Source organism: Oryx dammah, unplaced genomic scaffold (genome assembly GCF_014754425.2).
Source record: "Oryx dammah isolate SB20612 unplaced genomic scaffold, SCBI_Odam_1.1 HiC_scaffold_2, whole genome shotgun sequence".
NCBI lineage: Eukaryota > Metazoa > Chordata > Mammalia > Artiodactyla > Bovidae > Oryx > Oryx dammah.
This window is the reverse complement of record NW_024070186.1, coordinates 86,468,698-86,488,534: the sequence shown is the minus strand read 5'-3', so window position 1 is coordinate 86,488,534 and position 19,837 is coordinate 86,468,698. Positions and strand designations below refer to the sequence as shown.

The window sequence follows — 19,837 nt, the reverse complement described above, 5'->3', positions numbered from 1 at the left end:
AATTATTGCACATTATTTGTGTTGCTCTTTGGAGAATCCATATCAATAACCTCAGATATGCAGGTGACACCACCCTTATGGCAGAAAATGAAGCGGAGCTAAAAAGCCTCTTGATGAAAGTGAAAGAGGAGAGCGAAAAAGTTGGCTTAAAGCTCAACATTCAGAAAACGAAGATCATGGCATCCGGTCCCATCACTTCATGGGAAATAGATGGGGAAACAGTGTCAGACTTTATTTTGGGGGGCTCCAAAATCACTGCAGATGGTGACTGCAGCCATGAAATTAAAAGATGCTTACTCCTTGGAAGAAAAGTTGTGACCAACCTAGATAGTATATTCAAAAGCAGAGACATTACTTTGCCGACTAAGGTCCATCTAGTCAAGGCTATGGTTTTTCCTGTAGTCATGTATGGATGTGAGAGTTGGACTGTGAAGAAGGCTGAGCGCCAAAGAATTGATGCATTTGAACTGTGGTGTTGGAGAAGACTCTTGAGAGTCCCTTGGACTGCAAGGAGATCCAACCAGTCCATTCTGAAGGAGATCAACCCTGGGATTTCTTTGGAAGGAATGATGCTGAAGCTGAAACTCCAGTACTTCAGCCACCTCATGCGAAGAGTTGACTCATTGGAAAAGACTCTGATGCTGGGAGGGATTGGGGGCAGGAGGAGAAGGGGACGACAGAGGATGAGATGGCTGGATGGCATCACTGACTAGATGGATGTGAGTTTGAGTGAACTCCGGGAGATGGTGATGGACAGGGAGGCCTGGTGTGCTGCGATTCATGGGGTCACAAAGAATCAGACACAGCTGAGTGACTGAACTGAACTGATGGATTCATTCATTTTTTCCAACAGTTTGTTGAATGACTGACTACTGTGTACGAAATTTTGTTCTTGGCTTGGAGGATGCTGCGGTAAACAGAACAACAGAAATCTGCCCTCATGGAGCTTACATCCTAGTAGGAGAGCAAGACAAGGAGCGAGTAAAATAGAAGGTGGTGTGAGAAAAAAATGGTTCATGGAGCTTGGCTCCAGCTGGGCAAAGTGGTAGATACATAGCAAAATGCCACTGGTTGAAGCTGGTACCTGATGGGGCAGTAGGATTTTACAAGGTGGAAGAGATTAGGGGAAGAGTGGTTCAAGCTGAAAGAATAGCATATGCAAACACCCTGAGTTAGAAGAGAGCATGATTCCTTAGAAGAAAGAGGCCCGCTGAAGCTGGAGCCATGAGAGCCATAAAAGGGCAGTGCTAGATGCATCTGGAGAGGAACAGAGGAGCAGGCCCTATGGTCCAAGTTAAGAATTTTAGTTTTTTTCTCAAGTTAATGGGAAACCATTGAGAGGTTCTAAGAAATACAATGACATTTTCAACTTTATAAGGTGAGCCCTTTATTTCAAAAAGATCACCTTTAATTTGGAAGCTGTTAGAGTGGTTTAAGCAAGAAACAACAGCTAGATTCAGCAGGGTATTGGGGGAAGTAGAAATCGAAAGTAAAATCCACAGGACCTGGTGATGATTTGAATTGGGGTAATGCTGATGTCAGGTTGAAGGAGGAAGCAGAAATGACTCCTGAGTTTCTAGTGTTGAGGAATGAGCAGCCAGAACTTGAAAGTACTAAGCACAGGCCTTTATTACTTATGTGAGGCATACTTACTGATGCCCCAGGCCTGAAAAATAAAAAACAACGCAGCAAAAGAACAAAATCTTAACAGCATATTACTTGCTTCTAAGACTGCCCTTGTACTGGAAAATTTAGCTAGTTTGGAATATTTTTTTTTTCCACTTTATGTAAAGATTCTTTCAGTTCAGTTCAGTCACTCAGTTGTGTCTGACTCCTTGCGACCTCATGAACCGCAGTACGCCAGGCCTCCCTGTCCATCACCAACTCCCAGAGTACACCCAAACTCATATCCATTGAGTCGGTGATGCCATCCAGCCATCTCATCCTCTGTCGTCCCCTTCTCCTCCTGCCCTCAATCTTTCCCAGCTCAGGGTCTTTTCAAATGAGTCAGTTCTTCAAATCAGGTGGCCAAAGTATTGGAGTTTCAACTTCAACATCAGTCCTTCCAATGAACGCCCAGGACTGATCTCCTTTAGGATGGACTGGTTAGTCTTCCAACACCACAGTTCAAAAGCATCAATTCTTCTGTGCTTTCTTTATAATCAAACTATCACATCCATTTTGTTCTTTTGCTGCTACTGCTGCTAAGTCGCTTCAGTCATGTCCAACTCTATGCCACCTCATAGACGGTAGCCCACTAGGCTCCTCTGTCCCTGGGATTCTCCAGGCAAGAATACAAGAGTGGGTTGCCGTTTCCTTCTCCAATGCATGAAAGTGAAAAGTGAAAGTGAAATCGTTCAGTCGTGCCCAACTCTTAGCAACCCCATGGACTGCAGCCTACCAGGCTACTCTGTACATGGGATTTTCCAGGCAAGAGTACTGGAGTAGGTTGCCATTGCCTTCTTCATCCATACATGACCACTGGAAAAACCATAGCCTTGACTAGATGGACCTTTGTGGACAAAGTGATGTCTCAGCTTTTTAATATGCTGTCTAGGTTGGTCATAACTTTCTTTCCAAGGAGTAAGCGTCTTTTAATTTCATGGCTGCAATCACCATCTGCAGTGATTTTGGAACCCGAAAAAATAAAGTCAGCCACTGTTTCCACTGCTTCCCTATATATTTGCCATGAAGTGATGGGACAGGATGCCATGATCTTCGTTTTCTGAATGTTGAGCTTTAAGCTAACTTTTTCACTCTCCTTTTCGTTCCTCTTCACTTTCTGCTGTAAGGGTGGTGTCATCTGCATACCTGAGGTTATTGATATTTCTCCCAGCAATCCTGATTCCAGCTTGTGCTTCTTCCAGCCCAGCGTTTCTCATGATGTAGTCTGCATAGAAGTTAAATAAGCAGGGTGACAATATACAGCCTTGACGTATTCCTTTTCCTATTTGGAACCAGTCTGTTGTTCCATGTCCAGTTCTAACTTGCTTCCTGACCTGTATACAGGTTTCTCAAGGGGCAGGTCACGTGGTCTGATATGCCCATCTCTTTCATAATTTTCCACAGTTTATTGTGATCCACACAGTCAAAGGCTCTGGCATAGTCAATAAAGCAGAAATAGATGTTTTTCTGGAACTCTCTTGCTTTTTCTATGATCCAGCGGATGTTGGCAATTTGATCTCTGGTTCCTCTGCCTTTTCTAAAACCAGCTTGAACATCTATAATATTCTTTCAGTTTTGCATATAAAGTGTTTGTTGCATGGGACATACTTGTACCACCCTCCTAAGGATCACTTTATTGTAGACAAGATCATACTGGAAACTTACTATTCATTATTTGCTCTGTATATGGCAAAATTCTCCATAGTCTGTTCTCATTGTAAAGCTTATTTAACCAGAAAGGACTTTCCTTTACTGAGGAAGGATAACATATTGATAGCAGTATTAAACTTATTTTCAGGATAAATAGTTTTTCTAGGTATAATGGCAATTGTTTTTCTGGATGCAATAAATTCTGTTAATCTAGCAGATCAGAGGAATGGAACCATCAAATACTTTAGTAATGAGAATAACAGAAAAGTAAGTTTGTTGTATATGGAGATTACCAGTTAATACTCAGAATATAATTTAAAAACATACAAAAGACATATCGGCCGTTGGTGGTGGAGCCGCTAAGTTATGTCCATGTGGACTGTAGCCTGCCAGGCTCCTCTGTCCATAGGATGTCTCAGGCAAGGGTTCTGGAATGTGTTGCCTTTTGTTTCTGCAGGGGATCTTTCCGACCCAGAGACCAAACCCATATCTCCTCATCGCAGTCAGATTCTTTACTGCTGAGCCACCAGGGAAGTCCTACATTGGCATTAATTTGCCTTTAGAAACACGAAGGTTGCATTTATCTGCCAGTAGTTGAGCTGGCTACTAAATAGACCTGTGCCATTTGATGGCAGTGTTTCTTCCATCTCTGAGACTCCTCTGCAAAGCTACAGGGGATAAGCCACAGCTCTTGTACTTCTTTTTCTCTTCGTGGGGGGGTATAGAAACAAATGTCATTCAACACTCCCCTTAAACTAATCTCAATGTTTTTTTCCCACTTTAGGTGATTGCATTTCCGTGAGATTATAATGTACCAAGAAAATTAAAACTAACTCAAGAAGAATGGAAGAGTATGTTCCAAATTCCAATTTATTATTTTATATATATATATGAAATGACTTACATTAAATTTCTGTGTATTATTTACCCTAGCTGTGTAACAAATTACTCCAAAACTTAGCGACTTAAAATATAAATGTAGCTTGGTTATATGGGTCAAGAATTGAGGAGCAGCTTAGTGGGATGGTTCTGTTTTGGGGTTTCTTATAAGTTGAAGTTGGTCAGGGCTGCAGTCATCTGAAGACTTGACTGGGGCTAGGGTATCCAGTCCAAGATGTCTCGTTTACAGAGTTGGCAAGTTGATGCTGTCTTTTGTCAAGAGGCCTTAGTTCCTCACTCTCATGAGACTTTTCATAGGGCTTCTGAAGTATCCTCATGACAAGGCATCTGGATTCCCACTGAGTGAGTGAGTGAGATTTGAGAAAATGATAGAGAAACTTTAATGTCTCAAAATCACCTAGCCTTGGAAGCCACAATATGCTTTTGGTTATATAGGTTAGTCCTATTCAGTGTGGGGAAGACCGCAGAGGGGCATGAGTACAAGAAGGTGAGGCTCGTGTGGGCCACCTTGAGAATGGCTGCTCCATTCCATGTTTTGCTAACTGAAACGGAGCAGGGCCCTGTAGGGCTCCCAGGCATGGAGGCCTTCCTGTCTCCCATTTCTTGTAGGCAAGACTCCAGCATTATAACTTTCTGTGAGTTCCAAAGGGCAGATTTGAACAGCTGCTAATCAAAGGTGTACGTGCTAAGTTGCTTCAGTCGTGTCCCACTCTTTACGACCCCATGGACTGTAGCCCGCCAGGCTCCTCTGTCCATGGGGATTCTCTAGGCAAGAATACTGGAGTGGGGTGCCATTTCCTTTTCCAGGGGATCTTCCCTACCCAGGGATCAAACCAGCACCTCTTATGTCTCCTGCATTGGCAGGTGGGTTCTTTACCACAGGAGTCACCTGGGAAGCTAATCAAGGGAAAGTGAAAATGAAAAGTAGCCCAGTCGTGTCTGACTCTTTGCAACCCCATGGACTATACAGTCCATGTAATTCTCCAGGCCAGAATACTGGAGTGGGTAGCCTTTCCCTTCTCCAGGGGACCTTCCCAAATGAGGGACAGAACCCAGGTCTCCCGCATTGCAGGTGGATTCTTTAGCAACTAAGCTATCAGGGAAGCCCAATCAAGGGAGAAGCAGCCTAAAATCACCAGAGGCAAGATGAAAGGGACAAGAGAAGCTCATCAAGATTAGAAGACCCACGACCTAAAATGAGATTAAGGAAGTGCAAACTCTGCCCACACTCTAATCTTGTTAGAGACCCCACCTTTGACCCTCCTCAAATTCTCTAGGGTTGGGACTCTTGGTTTTTTGAGACAGAACATGGTTTTAGGTTCCTCTTTGCCTGGCAGAGCAATAAAGCTAGCTATCCTTTTCTCCACCCCAAACTCTGTCTCCAGGATTTGATTTGGCACCCGGTGTACAGAGAGGCTCAGCTTTCAGTTAACATAACCATGAGATAATTTTGGTTAGCATCTGAAAATGTTGCTAGAAAAAAAGTTTATTTGGCTCAAGTTCAAATTGGTTGAGCATAGTCAAATAGCAGAGGCTCCACATCTTTAATAAACAGTAAGTTGCTTTTCTCTGGGAAGTCGGAATGTTACTGGGGGTTATTAAGCAGAATCATCTGCAAAGTACTTCTATTCATTCTCTTGAGTATATGGCAAAATGGACTTTACAGGAACACATCTACATGCTGCCTGTGTTTTTGGATTTAAGTCATTTTAAACATTTGATGGCTGACTTATTTTTTCCTTCCTTCTTTCTTTAGAGGTCAACTGGAAGCCTCAAATCTTCCTCCAGAAGATTGGCCTTCTGAAGTGACAGTGTCAGTGACAGGAGAACCACCTAATACTTCTGTAGAAGAAAAGGAAGAAACAGACAAAGAAGCAGTCATAGAAATCAGCCCAGAAATCATGAAGCCACTATCCATTCTAGACGTGCTGAGGATCTCTGCAGTTCTGGAGGACACCACAGACCAGCTCTCCATTCTAAACTATATCATGCCAGTTCAGTATGAAAAAAGACAAAGCATCAGCATGGTATATATATTCACCATTACTTAATTTTTGCTTTCTCTTTATTTCTCCATCATTTGCAGTACCTATGCCATTCAGTTCAGCTTGGGCAATAGCACCTTCTAGTCAGGTAAAGGGCTGCAGTAATTATCTAAGATATGTACTCTCAGTTAATGGAGTGAAATAGACATAGTTCATGGTGCATCTCACAAAATATCCTTTTCTCCTGATATATTGGCGTTATTCTAAAAAGTCCATAGATAAGTCAGTATAAATACAATATATATACTGAGGAGATAAATAATTGTGTTGTCTTGTCTTGTATTGGTATTTGTCAGCTGGCAACCCACCCCAGTATTCTTGCCTAGAGAATCCACGTGGACAGAGGAGCCTGGTGGGCTACAGTTCATGGGGTTGCAAAGAGTTAGACTGAGCGATTAAGCACAACAGCACAAAAGCTAACTGAACACCAGGGGGAGGAAATTCAACTGGACCCTGTCAACATTGCTTTTATCTAAAATGACTTTGTCATTGCTAAATATGTTGCAATCTGCTTTTCTCAATATCCATCCGCATTATTGCACTAGCCATTACATTTTCCATGATGTTATGGATTCCTCCCTCAAAGCACCACTGAGTTATCAAACAACTCAGTTTGGTAGTGAGCAAAATCTTTCATAAATTCTTAATCCCTTAAACCAGAAACAATTTTTTTTTTCCAGAAACAATTTTTAAATACAAATTTTATTACATTTTAAGTAGAGGGGAGGGGGGTGGGAGGGGGCTTCATGTTTGGGAACGCATGTACACCCGTGGTGGATTCATATCAATGTATGGCAAAACCAATACAGAATTGTAAAGTAAAATAAAAAATAAATTAAAAAAAAAAACACATATACCTGAAAAAAAAAGTACAGATTTATTAAGATTAACACAATTATATAATTTGTACAGATTATATCTGATTCTGTGATAAGTGCAACTTGCTATAAAAATGAGAGGGTAAATTAATTTTCATATCTAATAGAAAAGAAGTCCATATTTACTGTGACTAGAAAATTAAATTTCCTTCTAATTGCCCCTTACAATTTTATAATAATTATTATTATTATTACTACTGCTTTATGTATAAACGGGATTCACAAAACTTTTATTAGGGTTTTAAAAGTGGATTTGAAGTTACAGGATCATTATGGTTGAATTGTGCAATGAGCAATTCATTTCACTTTCTCAGTCTTAGTTTTCTCATTTATGAATTGTGGTGGAGTTTTAACTAAATGAGCCCTTCTAATACTAACATTCTATGAGTTTTAGGGTGATTTTAAAACCTTAATGGGTATTATAGGAATTTTGCAACAAATTAGTTTCCCTATTAATTTATGAAAAGCAAAGACATCTGGAAACCCAAGAACTAAACCTTTCAGTGCACTTAAAATTAGTCTAATTCTTAAATTGTTTGTTAACAGATAGTACAGAAGAGACACTAACCTCACTAAATATCTTCAGTTAACAAGATAAAGTTTTCTCAATGATATTTACTGTCAGGCTTTAAAAAGGGTAATTTTCCATCATAGAAACTCAAGAGAGAAAGAAAAACACAAATTTATAAACAACATTCAGTAGTGATCACCATTCCAGTACATAAAAGAACAAAACTTCTCCAATTTTAATCTGGTTTATGATCTTCAGCCACAAAATTTTCTGACATGACAGAAAATTACTTATGATTTTATAGAAATATAAATAGTAAAGGTTTGTACTCATTCTGATTAATAGAGCTTAAAAGCCCCTTTCAAAATATGTTAGTTATATAACTTTTACAAATGTGACTCTTTAAAATAATTTTTCATTTTATAGTATTATAGTTGTTCTAACTCATAAATTTTTACAGTACCATTGCCCTGCATAAGATAAATATTTAAAAACCTTAGTACTAATGTGGATGTTTTCTTTCTTTAAAAGCTTCAAGTTGTTGAGCTTTACAGTAATAACACTGGGATGAAAGTTTAGTTAGCATTATCCCTCTTCCACAACCATTTTTATAGCTAAAGAATCATGGAATGGAATTATGAAAAACATACTAATGTACTAACTTCTACCAGAAGTAGGAGTAATTGATCTGAACTTTGGAAAGAGCTCCCTTGCAGGGAATACTGTTCTTATTTTTTCCCTTAGAATCTAACACCCTCCCGTACAAGGAGGTGAATGGACCAGAATATTTAGCTAGTTCCTTTAAGTTCTCTTTTATTTTTTTTATTTTATTTTTTTTAAGTTCTCTTTTAAAAACTCATATTTATTTCTAGTAATCTGTTCATCAGGCCATTTGACACATTTGCTTCCTTTTCCAGATGCCTGAGAACAAAGGTAGAGGAACAATGGTTAGGGCGATCAGAAAAAACAAACTTTCCAGGCCTTACGTTTCCCATTCCCTCCCTAGATTAGAAAATCTAGAGTAATAACCATCCACATACTTAAAGCTTTCTTTATGCATAGGGCATCTGGTCCCATCACTTCATGGGAAATAGATGGGGAAACAGTGGAAACAGTGTCAGACTTTATTTTTTTGGGCTCCAAAATCACTGCAGATGGTGACTGCAGCCATGAAATTAAAAGATGCTTACTGCTTGGAAGGAAAGTTATGACCAACCTAGATAGCATATTGAAAAGCTGAGACATTACTTTGCCAACAAAGGTCCATCTAGTCAAGGCTATGGTTTTTCCAGTGGTCATGTATGGATGTGAGAGTTGGACTGTGAAGAAGGCTGAGCACCAAAGAATTGATGCTTTTGAAGTGTGGTGTTGGAGAAGAGTCTTGAGAGTCCCTTGGACTGCAAGGAAATCCAATCAGTCCATTCTGAAGGAGATCAGCCCTGGGATTTCTTTGGAAGGAATGATGCTAAAGCTGAAACTCCAGTACTTTGGCCACCTCCATGCGAAGAGTTGACTCATTGGAAAAGACTCTGATGCTGGGAGGGATTGGGGGCAGGAGGAGATGGGGACGACCAAGGATGAAATGGTTGGATGCCATCACTGACTCGATGCATGTGGGTTTAGATGAACTCCGGGAGTTGGTGATGGACAGGGAGGCCTGGCGTGCTGCGATTCATGGGGTTGCAAAGAGTCGGACACGACTGAGCGACTGAACTGACTGAACTGAAGTTTCAATTTAATTGTTGGAATTCTATGGTTTCTGTTCTCTTTGTAGTCAGTCATATCAATTTTAATTGAAAGTATTTTAAAATTTAATTCTTATTTAATGTAGCATTTTGTTTTGTACTTGCATACGTATGTTTTCCTCAGATCTGAATCTTTCCTTGCTGTTGATATAAGAAAAATGCTGTTGAGTCTGTGTTTATTAATCTTTATTGATAGTTTTTTTAAACTAATCTAATTGAAGTTTAACTAAGGAAGACCTAGGCTTTTATGCAAATAAAACTCTTCTTTGCATAGGATCAGCTCAAGAATTTAAGTAATCATATCAAATGTTGAGCTTATATGGGTCTGTGTAGTGTTCTAAATGCCCTTTTTCTTTCTTTTTCTCCTTCCTTCCTTTTTTTCTTTCATCAATAATGCAAGATGGCAAGTACTATTATTATCCCTATTTTATCAATAGGAAAATGGAGGCATAGAGATATTAAATAGTCATCTAAAGTCAGTGTGGTTTAGTAACAGGGCCAGGATTTAAACAAGGAAGTCTGGTTTCAGAGTCTCGTATGAACTGCATGACCACTCTGTTATATGGTTTCCCATTGGCTCAAGGTTTTAGCCACAGATTAAATAGGAATCATCAATTGAAAGATGTATCCTGTCCCAGTTGAAAGATGGTAATGCTTACCTCTTACTATTCAAGTTTGGGTCTGAAAAATAATTTTTTTTGGCTTTTCCCCACATGAACTTTGAAATCTATACCACACCACTAAATACACTATTGACTCCTACTCTTTGGTATGATTCTCTTTTAATTCTTTATACAGTGGACCCTCCATATCTATGGGTTCCACATCTGCAGATTCAAGCAACCATGGATCAAAAATATTCAGAAAAAAAATTCCAGTAAGTTCCCAAAAGCATAACTTGAATTTGCTGTGTGCTGGCAGCTATATACATAATATTTACATTGTTTTAGTATTATAGGTCATCTAGAGATGATTTAAAGTATAATGAGAGGATGTAAACAGGCTGTTTACAAATACTATGCCATTTTACATAAGGGACTTCAGGATCTGTGGAGTTTGGTCTCCTTGAGCGCTGGGTCGGGGGTGTGGTGGTGGATCAGACCAATCCTCCACAGTTACCGAGGGATGACTATATCTCAGATTCATGTGTTCAGCGAACATTTGAGTCTTTGCTGTACCTTGGACATTGTTCTAAACAATGGGATTATAAAGATGGCCACATTTATTTAATATTATCTTGTTCCAAAAAGAATTTGAGGTGCACCAAGATCTGTAAGATACTGTCCCTCTCCTCATGGAATTTATAATTTAATGGAGATATTTATACAAGTAATTACAAGTGGTAAATGTCTGCTAATAGAGATGTTTCACAGAGAACTGTGTCTTTGGTTATAGTCTTAAAGTTTACCAGTTTGGGGAATGACAGAGAGTGGGAATGTTGTCTAAAGGCAGAAAGACACAAAACAGCAGAGCATGCCGTTTGATGTGGCTGAAGAAGAGGATAATTTTCTGGTACTGATATTACAAGAGGTTTAAAATGTAGGAAGAGGCCCTCATATAGCATTGTTTCTTTTTGTTTTAAAAATCTGTCTTAACATGAACATCATTTATTGTTTTTAGAAGGATAACAAAGAAATGCATTCAGAAGGAAGAAGCTCAGAAAAAGTTCCACTGGCATCAGAACCCTCAAAAATATCCAGTCCACTGGTACATAAAGAAGAACCCAAGTTGCCAGAAATCAGACAAGGGGGCCAGTTTAACAAAGTGCAAGATCTTTTCTTCAAAAAACCCACAAGGCAAACCATAATGAATACAGAGACACTGAAGAAAATTCAGATTGATAGGTAAGGAAGAAGAGCACATTTGGAAATGTGAGAATGTATTTCTAGATGGATGAAGAGTGAGTACAGGGGTGGCTGACTGCTCTCTTCTCTTAATGGATTGGTCATTATATCCAAGTGACTGCAGATAATAGAATTAGCCAAGGGCTATCTAGGGGGAAGTGTGGTACAATTAAAAGTATTAATGTGGTGGTATATGGTTGGGCAAGTTATTGAGCCTTTATTTACAGTTTTTAAAAATGAGAATAATGATAACTTTGGAGGGAGGTATCAGCCAGTGCTTGGCAGAAATTGGTGGCTATTGTGATGCTTTATTCTTTAGTAAGAGATAGATACTATCAAAGTAGTCAAATTTTAAACTGTTTTAATCCTGAGGATTTCTTAAGCAGTCTCAGTTTCCATTCTTAATGCTCAATTTTTCATTGTCAACTGGCTTGCTGACAAAGAATCCTGTTAAGTTTAAAAGAAAGTATAACCTTTTGATAGTAATTTTTGGTAAATAAGGGTTTATAACAATTACCCAGGGCCACTAGCCAAATCCAGCCTGTAGTCTGCTTTTGAAAATAAATTTTACTGGAACACAGCATCGCCCATTTTATATATTGTCTATGACTGCTTTGATGGGATAACAGCAGAGTCAAGTAGTTTCAACATGGAGTTTATGTTCTGCAAAACCAAAAACATTTACTATTTGTCCAATTACAAAAAAACTCGCTGACCCCTGCTTTAGACCCTCACCAGAGGGTATCATCTCTTGTTATAAATATTCTGGTTTTACATTTGCATCCCTTAAAGATGGTGTCCTGTTTATAAGCTGCTAGTTAATGTCCTTTCATTCTCAGTGTGTGGGGTCATAGTTTTTCAATTGATATGACTTCATCATATTTATTTTCTCAATATAGTTATTGAATTTTTTTGTGTGAACTATTGGTAATAATTATGTAAAACAGTAAGTATACTTCTTGCTGATTCTATATCAAAACATTAAATAACAGTATTTAAAAATCTCTACCTAGGAGAAAATACTCAATGGACTAGGAGTCAATAATCTGAATTAAATAGTTCTAGCTCTTTTTCAAGCTAGTTCTGTAAACTTGGGCAAGGAAGGCATTTAATCTTCCTGAGTCTGGATTCACTCATCTCTAAAATATGTTGTATTAGCTCTTTATACAAAAAGTTTTAATGATTTAACTTTTTCAAATTATGAAATATTTCAACAATGCAGAAAAATGTGAATAATAAAATTATTAATCCTTGTGTATATAACCACCAAATCTTAACATTTTACATGATAGCTTTAAGAGTTGTTTTTTTTTTTTCAAATAAAATATGTCAGGTACAATTGAAGACTCTGATTCTAGTCCCCTCACCCTTCCCCCAAATAGTTCTTCTCAATTTGTTGTTTATTGTTCTCTTGTATATGTTGTGATACTTTTATTAGGTATGTAAGTATTTTATTTAAATGATACATATAGGTGGCTCAGATGGTAAAGAGTCTGCCTGCAATGCGGGAGACCTGGGTTCGATCCCTGGGTCAGGAAGATCCCCTGGAGAAGGAAAATGGCAACCCACTTCAGTATTCTTGCCTGGAGAATTCCATGGACAGAGGAGCCTGCTGGGCTACAGTTCATGGGGTCACAGAGAGTCGGACATGACTGAGTGACTAACTTTCACTTTCACGTTCATAGTTTTACATGTTCTTAAATGTTCTATACACAATATCATGCTGTACATTCCAGGTCCGTTAGGCTTCAGTATGTAAACTTTTTCCAGTTAAGGAGTTTCTCTTTTTTGCTAAGAGTTGTTGTTTGTTTTTAAATGATGTGATGATTATTTGGCTTTTTTCTCCTTTTGTCCTTATTAATGTGATGATTTACATTAGTAGATTTTCTAATACTAAACTATTTCTGCCTTCCAAGAATAATTCAAATTTAGTTATGATGGTCCTTCTGAGTCTTAACTTGTGTGATTTCTGTAGCCCTTTGTGAATGTGGGGAAATATATCTTACTGATTCATCTTACATTTCTTACATTTCTCCTTACAGGCAATTTTTGAGTGATGTAATTACAGAAACTATGGAGGAGTTGCAAGAAGAAGGCACTTTCACCAATCTCCTAAAAGCTTTGGGCAAAGAGAGGGAAAGCAAAATGCATTTCTATGATATCATTGCCAGGTGAGAGTAACTTTAGGTTTATTTGCTTTGTTGCCTTTTAAAGTGCTATAAAACTCTTACTGGAAGTCTTAGATTTCTAAAGCAAATCAAGTTTTTGCTTTTAAGGAGAGACAACTAGGAGTCAGAAAGTTGGGTTTTATTTGGAGTTCTGCTGGAACAATAGCTCAATTTCTGGGCTTCAGTTATCTGTATCTATAATATATATAGTACAATATATGTACTACACACATGGGTAGTGCATAATCTATGGTTTGTTTTGGCAATGACAATCTCAAGATACTAGTTAACAGGATTTCTCTAGATGTTACTTAATGATTTCTCTAGATGTTACTTAATGTTTTTTTGTTGTTGTTATTGTTGTTGCTATAGACTGAATGTTTGTGCTCCTCTAACCTCAGTTTTTGGAATCCCAACCTCCAGAGTAATGGTTTTAGGAGGTTGGACGTCTTTGGTCAGTGAGTAGGTCTTAAGGATGGAACCCTCATCTGTGGGATTAGTGCCCTGATAAACAAGACCCAGGAGAGCTGCCTTCCTCTTCTGTCATGTAGATACAAACGAAAATGGGCAGTTGTGAACTAGGTGAACCATCTCAGCAGACACTGAGTTGGACGGTACCCAGATCTTGGACTTAATAGCCTCCAGAACTGTGAGCAATGAATTTCTCTGTTTATAAGCTTTCCAATCTATGATATTTTTATTATGGCAGCTCAAGCTAAGATAGGTATTATTATTATTTTTTGTATTGTTCTGTTATTTTGTTTTAAACCTAAATAAGGGGATTTCTGGAGATAAGCAGAATTCTATTTCTGAGGGCAAACAGAAACAACATAAAATAGTTAAATTCTCATTCAGACAGTACTGAGTTTAAATTCTGCTCTGCCATTTAAACTCATTCTGCTCTGTGACTATGGCAAGTGTGTGAGTCTGTATCTTCTTAGAGATAGATGACAAGATGAGATTATTAATGTAAAGATTTTTATCAGGGAAACCCTTATGTGAGAGAAAATGGGGAGGGAGCCTTTGGACTCAATGCTAGATTCACCCTAAGTGAAGGAGAGGGAAGGTTGGGTGGATGAGAGCACCCTGCAATCTAAGGATGATTTGGCAAGGTCAGCAGGGAGTCCTTGAGCCAAAGTCAAGCATCAGAAAAGTCCAGAGTCTCCTAGGAAGGGATGGCCAAACTTGGCTGGGAGCAGTCTGTGGGAAGGATGGCCTCAGAGCACACACAGTGGAGGAATTCAGAGTTGAGAGCTTGGACCCTTATTTGCTTACATTGCCTGTACTAGGAGGTCTGTGGGGCACATTCTCAGGTCCTTTGCAGCAAGTTACTTCAGCTCTCTATGTGCATTTTCCTCATCTGTAAAACAGGAGTGATGACAGAGATTATGTCCTTAGATTTGCTTAGAGGTGCTCAGAATAGAAAAGATTCATCTTTTTCCTCTTCCTGTTCCTCCTCTTCTTAGCTTGTTCTCAGCAGCAGCAATTTTAGATACAACACTGATAAGCCAGAAAATCCTCTTCCAGTTTACTAAAATCACAATCTTTTTAAAAAATTGTTATTTTTTTATTGAAGGATAATTGCTTTATAGAATTTTGCTGTTTTCTGTCAAACCTCAACATGAAGCAGCCATAGGTATACATATATACCCTCCCTTTTGAAACTCCCTCCCATCTCCCTCCCCATTCCACCCCTCTAGGTTGATACAGAGCCCCTGTTTGAGTTTCCTGAGCCATACAGCAAATTCCCAGCTATCTATTTTACATATGGTAATATAAGTTTCCATGTTACTCTTTCCATACATCTCACCCTCTCCTCCCCTCTCCACATGTCCATAAGTCTATTCTCTATGTCTGTTTCTACATTGTTGCCCTGTAAATAAAATTTTCAGTACCATTTTTCTAGTTTCTGTATATATGTGTTAGAAGATGGTATTTATCTTTCTCTTCTGATTCACTTCACTCTGCATATGAGTTCTAGGTTCATCCACCTCATTAGAACTGACTCAAATGTGTTCCTTTTTATGGCTGAGTAAATTCCATTGTGTATATGTACCACAGCTTCTTTATCCATTCATCTGTTGATGGATATCTAGGTTGCTTTCATGTTCTAGCTATTGTAAATAGTGCTGCGATGAACAATGGGATACATGTGTCTCTTTCAATTTTGGTTTCCTCAGGGTATATGCCTAGGAGTGGGATTGCTGGGTCATATGGTGGTTTTATTCCTAGTTATTTAAGGAATCTCGATGCCATCTTCCATAGTGGCTGTATTAATTTACATTCCCACCAACAGTGCCAGAGCATTTCCTTTTCTCCACACGCTCTCCAGCATTTATTGTTTGTAGACTTTTTGATGAGGGCCATTCTGACTGGTGTGAGGTGTTATCTTATTGTAGCTTTGATTTGTATTCTCTAATAATGAATGCTGGAGAAGACTCTTGCGAGTCCCTTGGACTGTAAGGAGATCCAACCAGTCCATCCTAAGGAGACCAGTCCTGGGTGTTCATTGGAGGGACTGATGCTGAGGCTGAAACTCCAGTACTTTGGCCACCTCATGTGAAGAGTTGACTCATTGGAAAAGACCCTGATGCTGGGAGGGATTGGGGGCAGGAGGAGAAGGGGACAACAGAGGATGAGATGGCTGGATGGCATCACCGACTTGATACACATGAGTTTTGTTGAACTCTGGGAGTTGGTGATGGACAGAGAGGCCTGGGGTGCTGCGATTCATGGGGTCACAAAGAGTCAGACATGACTGAATGACTGAACTGAATAATGAATGATGTTGAGCATCTTTTCATGTGTTTGTTAGCCATCTGTATATCTTCTTTGGAGAAATGTCTGTTTAGGTCTTTTTCCCACTTTTTGATTGGGTTGTTTGTTTTTCTGGTATTGAGTTGTATGAGCTGTTTGTATATTTTGGAAGTTAATCCTTTGTCAGTTGTTTCATTTGCTATTATTTTCTCCCATTCTGAGGGCTGTCTTTTCACCTTGCTTATAGCTTCCTTTGCTGTGCAAAAAATTTTAAGTTTAATCGGGTCCCACTTGTTTACTTTTGTTTTTATTTCCATTACTCTAGGAGGTGGGTCATAGAGGATCTTGCTTTGATTTATGTCAAGTGTTCTGCCTATGTTTTCCTCTAATAAGAGTTTTATAGTTTCTGGTCTTACATTTAGGTCTTTAATCCATTTTGAGTTTATCTTTGTGTGTGTTGTTAGGAAGTGTTCTAATTTGATTCTTTTACATGTAACAGTCCAGTTTTCCCAGCACCATTTATTGAAGAGGCTGTCTTTGCCCCATGGTATATTCTTGCCTCCTTTGTCAAAAATAAGGTACCCATAGGTGCATTGGTTTATTTCTGGGCTTTCTATCTTGTTGCATTGGTCTATATTTCTGTTTTTGTGCCAGCACCATACTGTCTTGATGTCTGTAGCTTTGTAGTATTATCTGAAGTCAGGAAGGTTGATTCCTCCAGCTCCATTCTTCTTTCTCAAGACTACTTTGGCTATTCAGGTTCTTTTGTGTTCCCATATGAATTGTGAAATTTTTTGTTCTAGTTACATGAAAAATGCCATTGGTAATTTGATAGGGATCACATTGAATCTGTAGATTGCATTTGGCAGTATAGTCATTTTTTCTATATTGATTCTCCCTACCCAGGAACATGTAATATCTCTCTGTTTATGTCATCTTTGATTTCTTTCATTTGTGTCATAATATTCTGTGTACAGTTCTTCTGTCTCCTTAGGTAGGTTTATTCCTAGATATTTACTTCTTTTTGTTCCAATGGTGAATGGGATTGATTTGTAATTTCTCTTTCTGATTTTTCATTGTTAGTATATAGAATTGCAAGTGATTTCTCTGTATTGATTTTGTATCCTGCAGCTTTTCTAAATTCACTGATTAGCTCTAGTAATTTTCTGATACTATCTTTAAGGTTTTTATGTACAATATCATATCATCTGCAAACAGTGAGAGCTTTACTTCTTCTTTTCCTATCTGGATTCTTTTTTTTTCTTTTTCTTCTCTGATTGCTTGTAGCTAGCACTTCCAGAACTATGTTGAATAATAGTGGTGAAAGTGGACACCCTTGTCTTGTTTCTGATCTTAGGGGGAATGCTTTTAGTTTTTCACCATTGAGAATAATGTTTGCTGTAGGCTTATTATTTATGGCCTTTACTATGTTGAGGTAGGTCCTTCTATGTCCATTTTTTGAAGAGTTTTAATTCTAAATGGGTGCCGAATTTTGTCAAAGGCTTTTTCTGCATCTATTGAGATTGTCATATAATTTTTGCCTTTCAATTTGTTGATATAGTGTATCACATTGATTGATTTGAGTATATTGAAGAATCCTTGCATCCCTGGAATAAACACAGTTTGATCATGGTGTATGAGCTTTTTGATGTGTTGCTGAATTCTGTTTCCTAAAATTTTGTTGAGAATTTTTGCATCTATGTTCATCAGTGATATTGGCCTCTAGTTTTCTTTTCTTGGTTTGTCTTTGTCTGGTTTTGGTATCGGGGTGATGGTGGCCTCATAGAATGAGTTTGGAAGTGTTCCTTCCTCTGCAAATTTTTGAGTTTTAGAAGAGTAGGCATTCAGTTCAGTTCAGTCGCTCAGTCGTGTCCGACTCATTGCGACCCCATGAATCGCAGCACGCCAGGCCTCCCTGTCCATCACCATCTCCCGGAGTTCACTCAGACTCACGTCCATCGAGTCCGTGATGCCATCCAGCCATCTCATCCTCTGTCATCCCCTTCTCCTCCTGCCCCCAATCCCTCCCAGCATCAGAGTCTTTTCCAATGAGTCAACTCTTCTCATGAGGTGGCCAAAGTACTGGAGTTTCAGCTTTAGCATCATTCCCTCCAAAGAAATCCCAGGACTGATCTCCTTCCGAATGGACTGGTTGGATCTCCTTGCAGTCCAAGGGACTCTCAAGAGTCTTCTCCAACACCACAGTTCAAAAGCATTAGTTCTTTGGTGCTCAGCCTTCTTCACAGTCCAACTCTCACATCCATACATGACCACAGGAAAGACCATAGCCTTGACTAGACGGACCTTAGTTGGCAAAGTAATGTCTCTGCTTTTCAATATGCTATCTAGGTTGGTCATAACTTTTCTTCCAAGGAGTAAGCGTCTTTTAATTTCATGGTTGCAGTCACCATCTGCAGTGATTCTGGAGCCCCAAAAAATAAAGTCTGACACTGTTTCCACTGTTCTTCTCTAAGTTTGATATAATTTGCCTGTGAAGCCATCTGGTTCTGGGCTTTTGTTTTGGGGGAGATTTTTGATCACAGCTTCAATTTCAGTGCTTATAGTTGGGTTGTTCATAATTTCTATTTCTTCCTGGTTCAGTCTTGGCAGACTGAACTTTTCTAAGAATCTGTCCATTTCTTCCAGGTTACCCATTTTATTGCCATATAGTTGTTCATAATAGCCTCTTATCCTTTGTTTTTCTGCATTGTCTGACGTAACCTCTCCTTTTTCATTTCTAATTTTGTTGATTTGATTCTTTCTTTTTTTCTTGATGAGTCTGGCTAAAGGTTTGTCAATTTTGTTTATCGTCTCAAAGAACCAGCTTTTAGTTTTATTAATCTTTACTATTGTTTCTTTCATTTCTTTTTTATTTATTTCTGCTTGGGTGTTTATGATTTATTTCTTTCTACTAATTTAGGTTTTTTTCCTTCTTTTTCCAGTTGCTTTAGGTGTACAGTTAGGTTGTCTATTCAATGTTTTTCTTGTTTCTTGAGGTAGGATTGTATTGCTATAAACTTCCCTCTTAGAATTGCTTTTGCTGCATCCCATAGGTTTTGAGTTGTCATGTTTTAATTATCATTTGCTTCTAGAAATGTTTTGATTTCCCTTTTGGTTTCTTCAGTAACCTGGTGGTTATTTAGAAGTGTGTTGTTTAGTCTCCATGTTTTTGTGTGTCTTACACTTTTTTTCTTGTAATTGATATCTAGTCTCATAGCATTGTAGTTGGAAAAGATGCTTGATATGATTTCAACTTTCTTAAATTTGCTGAGGTTTGATTTGTGACCCAAGATGTGGTCTACCCTGGAGAATGTTCCGTGTGCACTTGAGAAGAAGGTGTATTCTTCTGCATTTGGATGGAATGTCCTGAAGATGTCAATAAGATCCATCTCATCTAATGTATCATTTAAGGCTTGTGTTTCCTTATTCATTTTGTTTTGATGATCTGTCCATTGGTGTGTGTGGGGTGTTAAAGTCTCCTACTTATTATCGTGTTACTGTCAATTTCTCCTTTTATGTCTGTTAGTGTTTGTCTTATGTATTGAGGTGCTCCTATGTTGGGTGCATCAGTTCAGTTCAGTTCAGTCACTCAGTTGTGTCCAACTCTTTGCGACCCCATGAATCACAGCACGCCAGGCCTCCCTGTCCATCACCAACTCCCGGAGTTCACTCAA

At 38.7% G+C, this 19,837-nt stretch overlaps 1 protein-coding gene across 3 annotated transcripts in view; it reads left to right on the top strand.

The window, feature by feature from the left end:
- Nucleotides 1–19,837, top strand: part of IQCG (IQ motif containing G) — a 51,748-nt gene that overhangs the window by 1,194 nt on the left and 30,717 nt on the right. For 2 of the 3 annotated variants that reach the window (XM_040249834.1, XM_040249816.1), the window contains exons 2-5: nucleotides 4,100–4,166; nucleotides 5,972–6,242; nucleotides 11,015–11,238; nucleotides 13,281–13,409. In XM_040249834.1, coding sequence (XP_040105768.1) covers nucleotides 4,159–4,166; nucleotides 5,972–6,242; nucleotides 11,015–11,238; nucleotides 13,281–13,409 — 632 coding nt within the window. In that variant the 5' untranslated portion in view covers nucleotides 4,100–4,158. Of the gene's footprint in view, nucleotides 1–853; nucleotides 994–4,099; nucleotides 4,167–5,971; nucleotides 6,243–11,014; nucleotides 11,239–13,280; nucleotides 13,410–19,837 lie in introns of all 3 variants that reach the window. The other variant, XM_040249825.1, reaches the window with a different exon arrangement.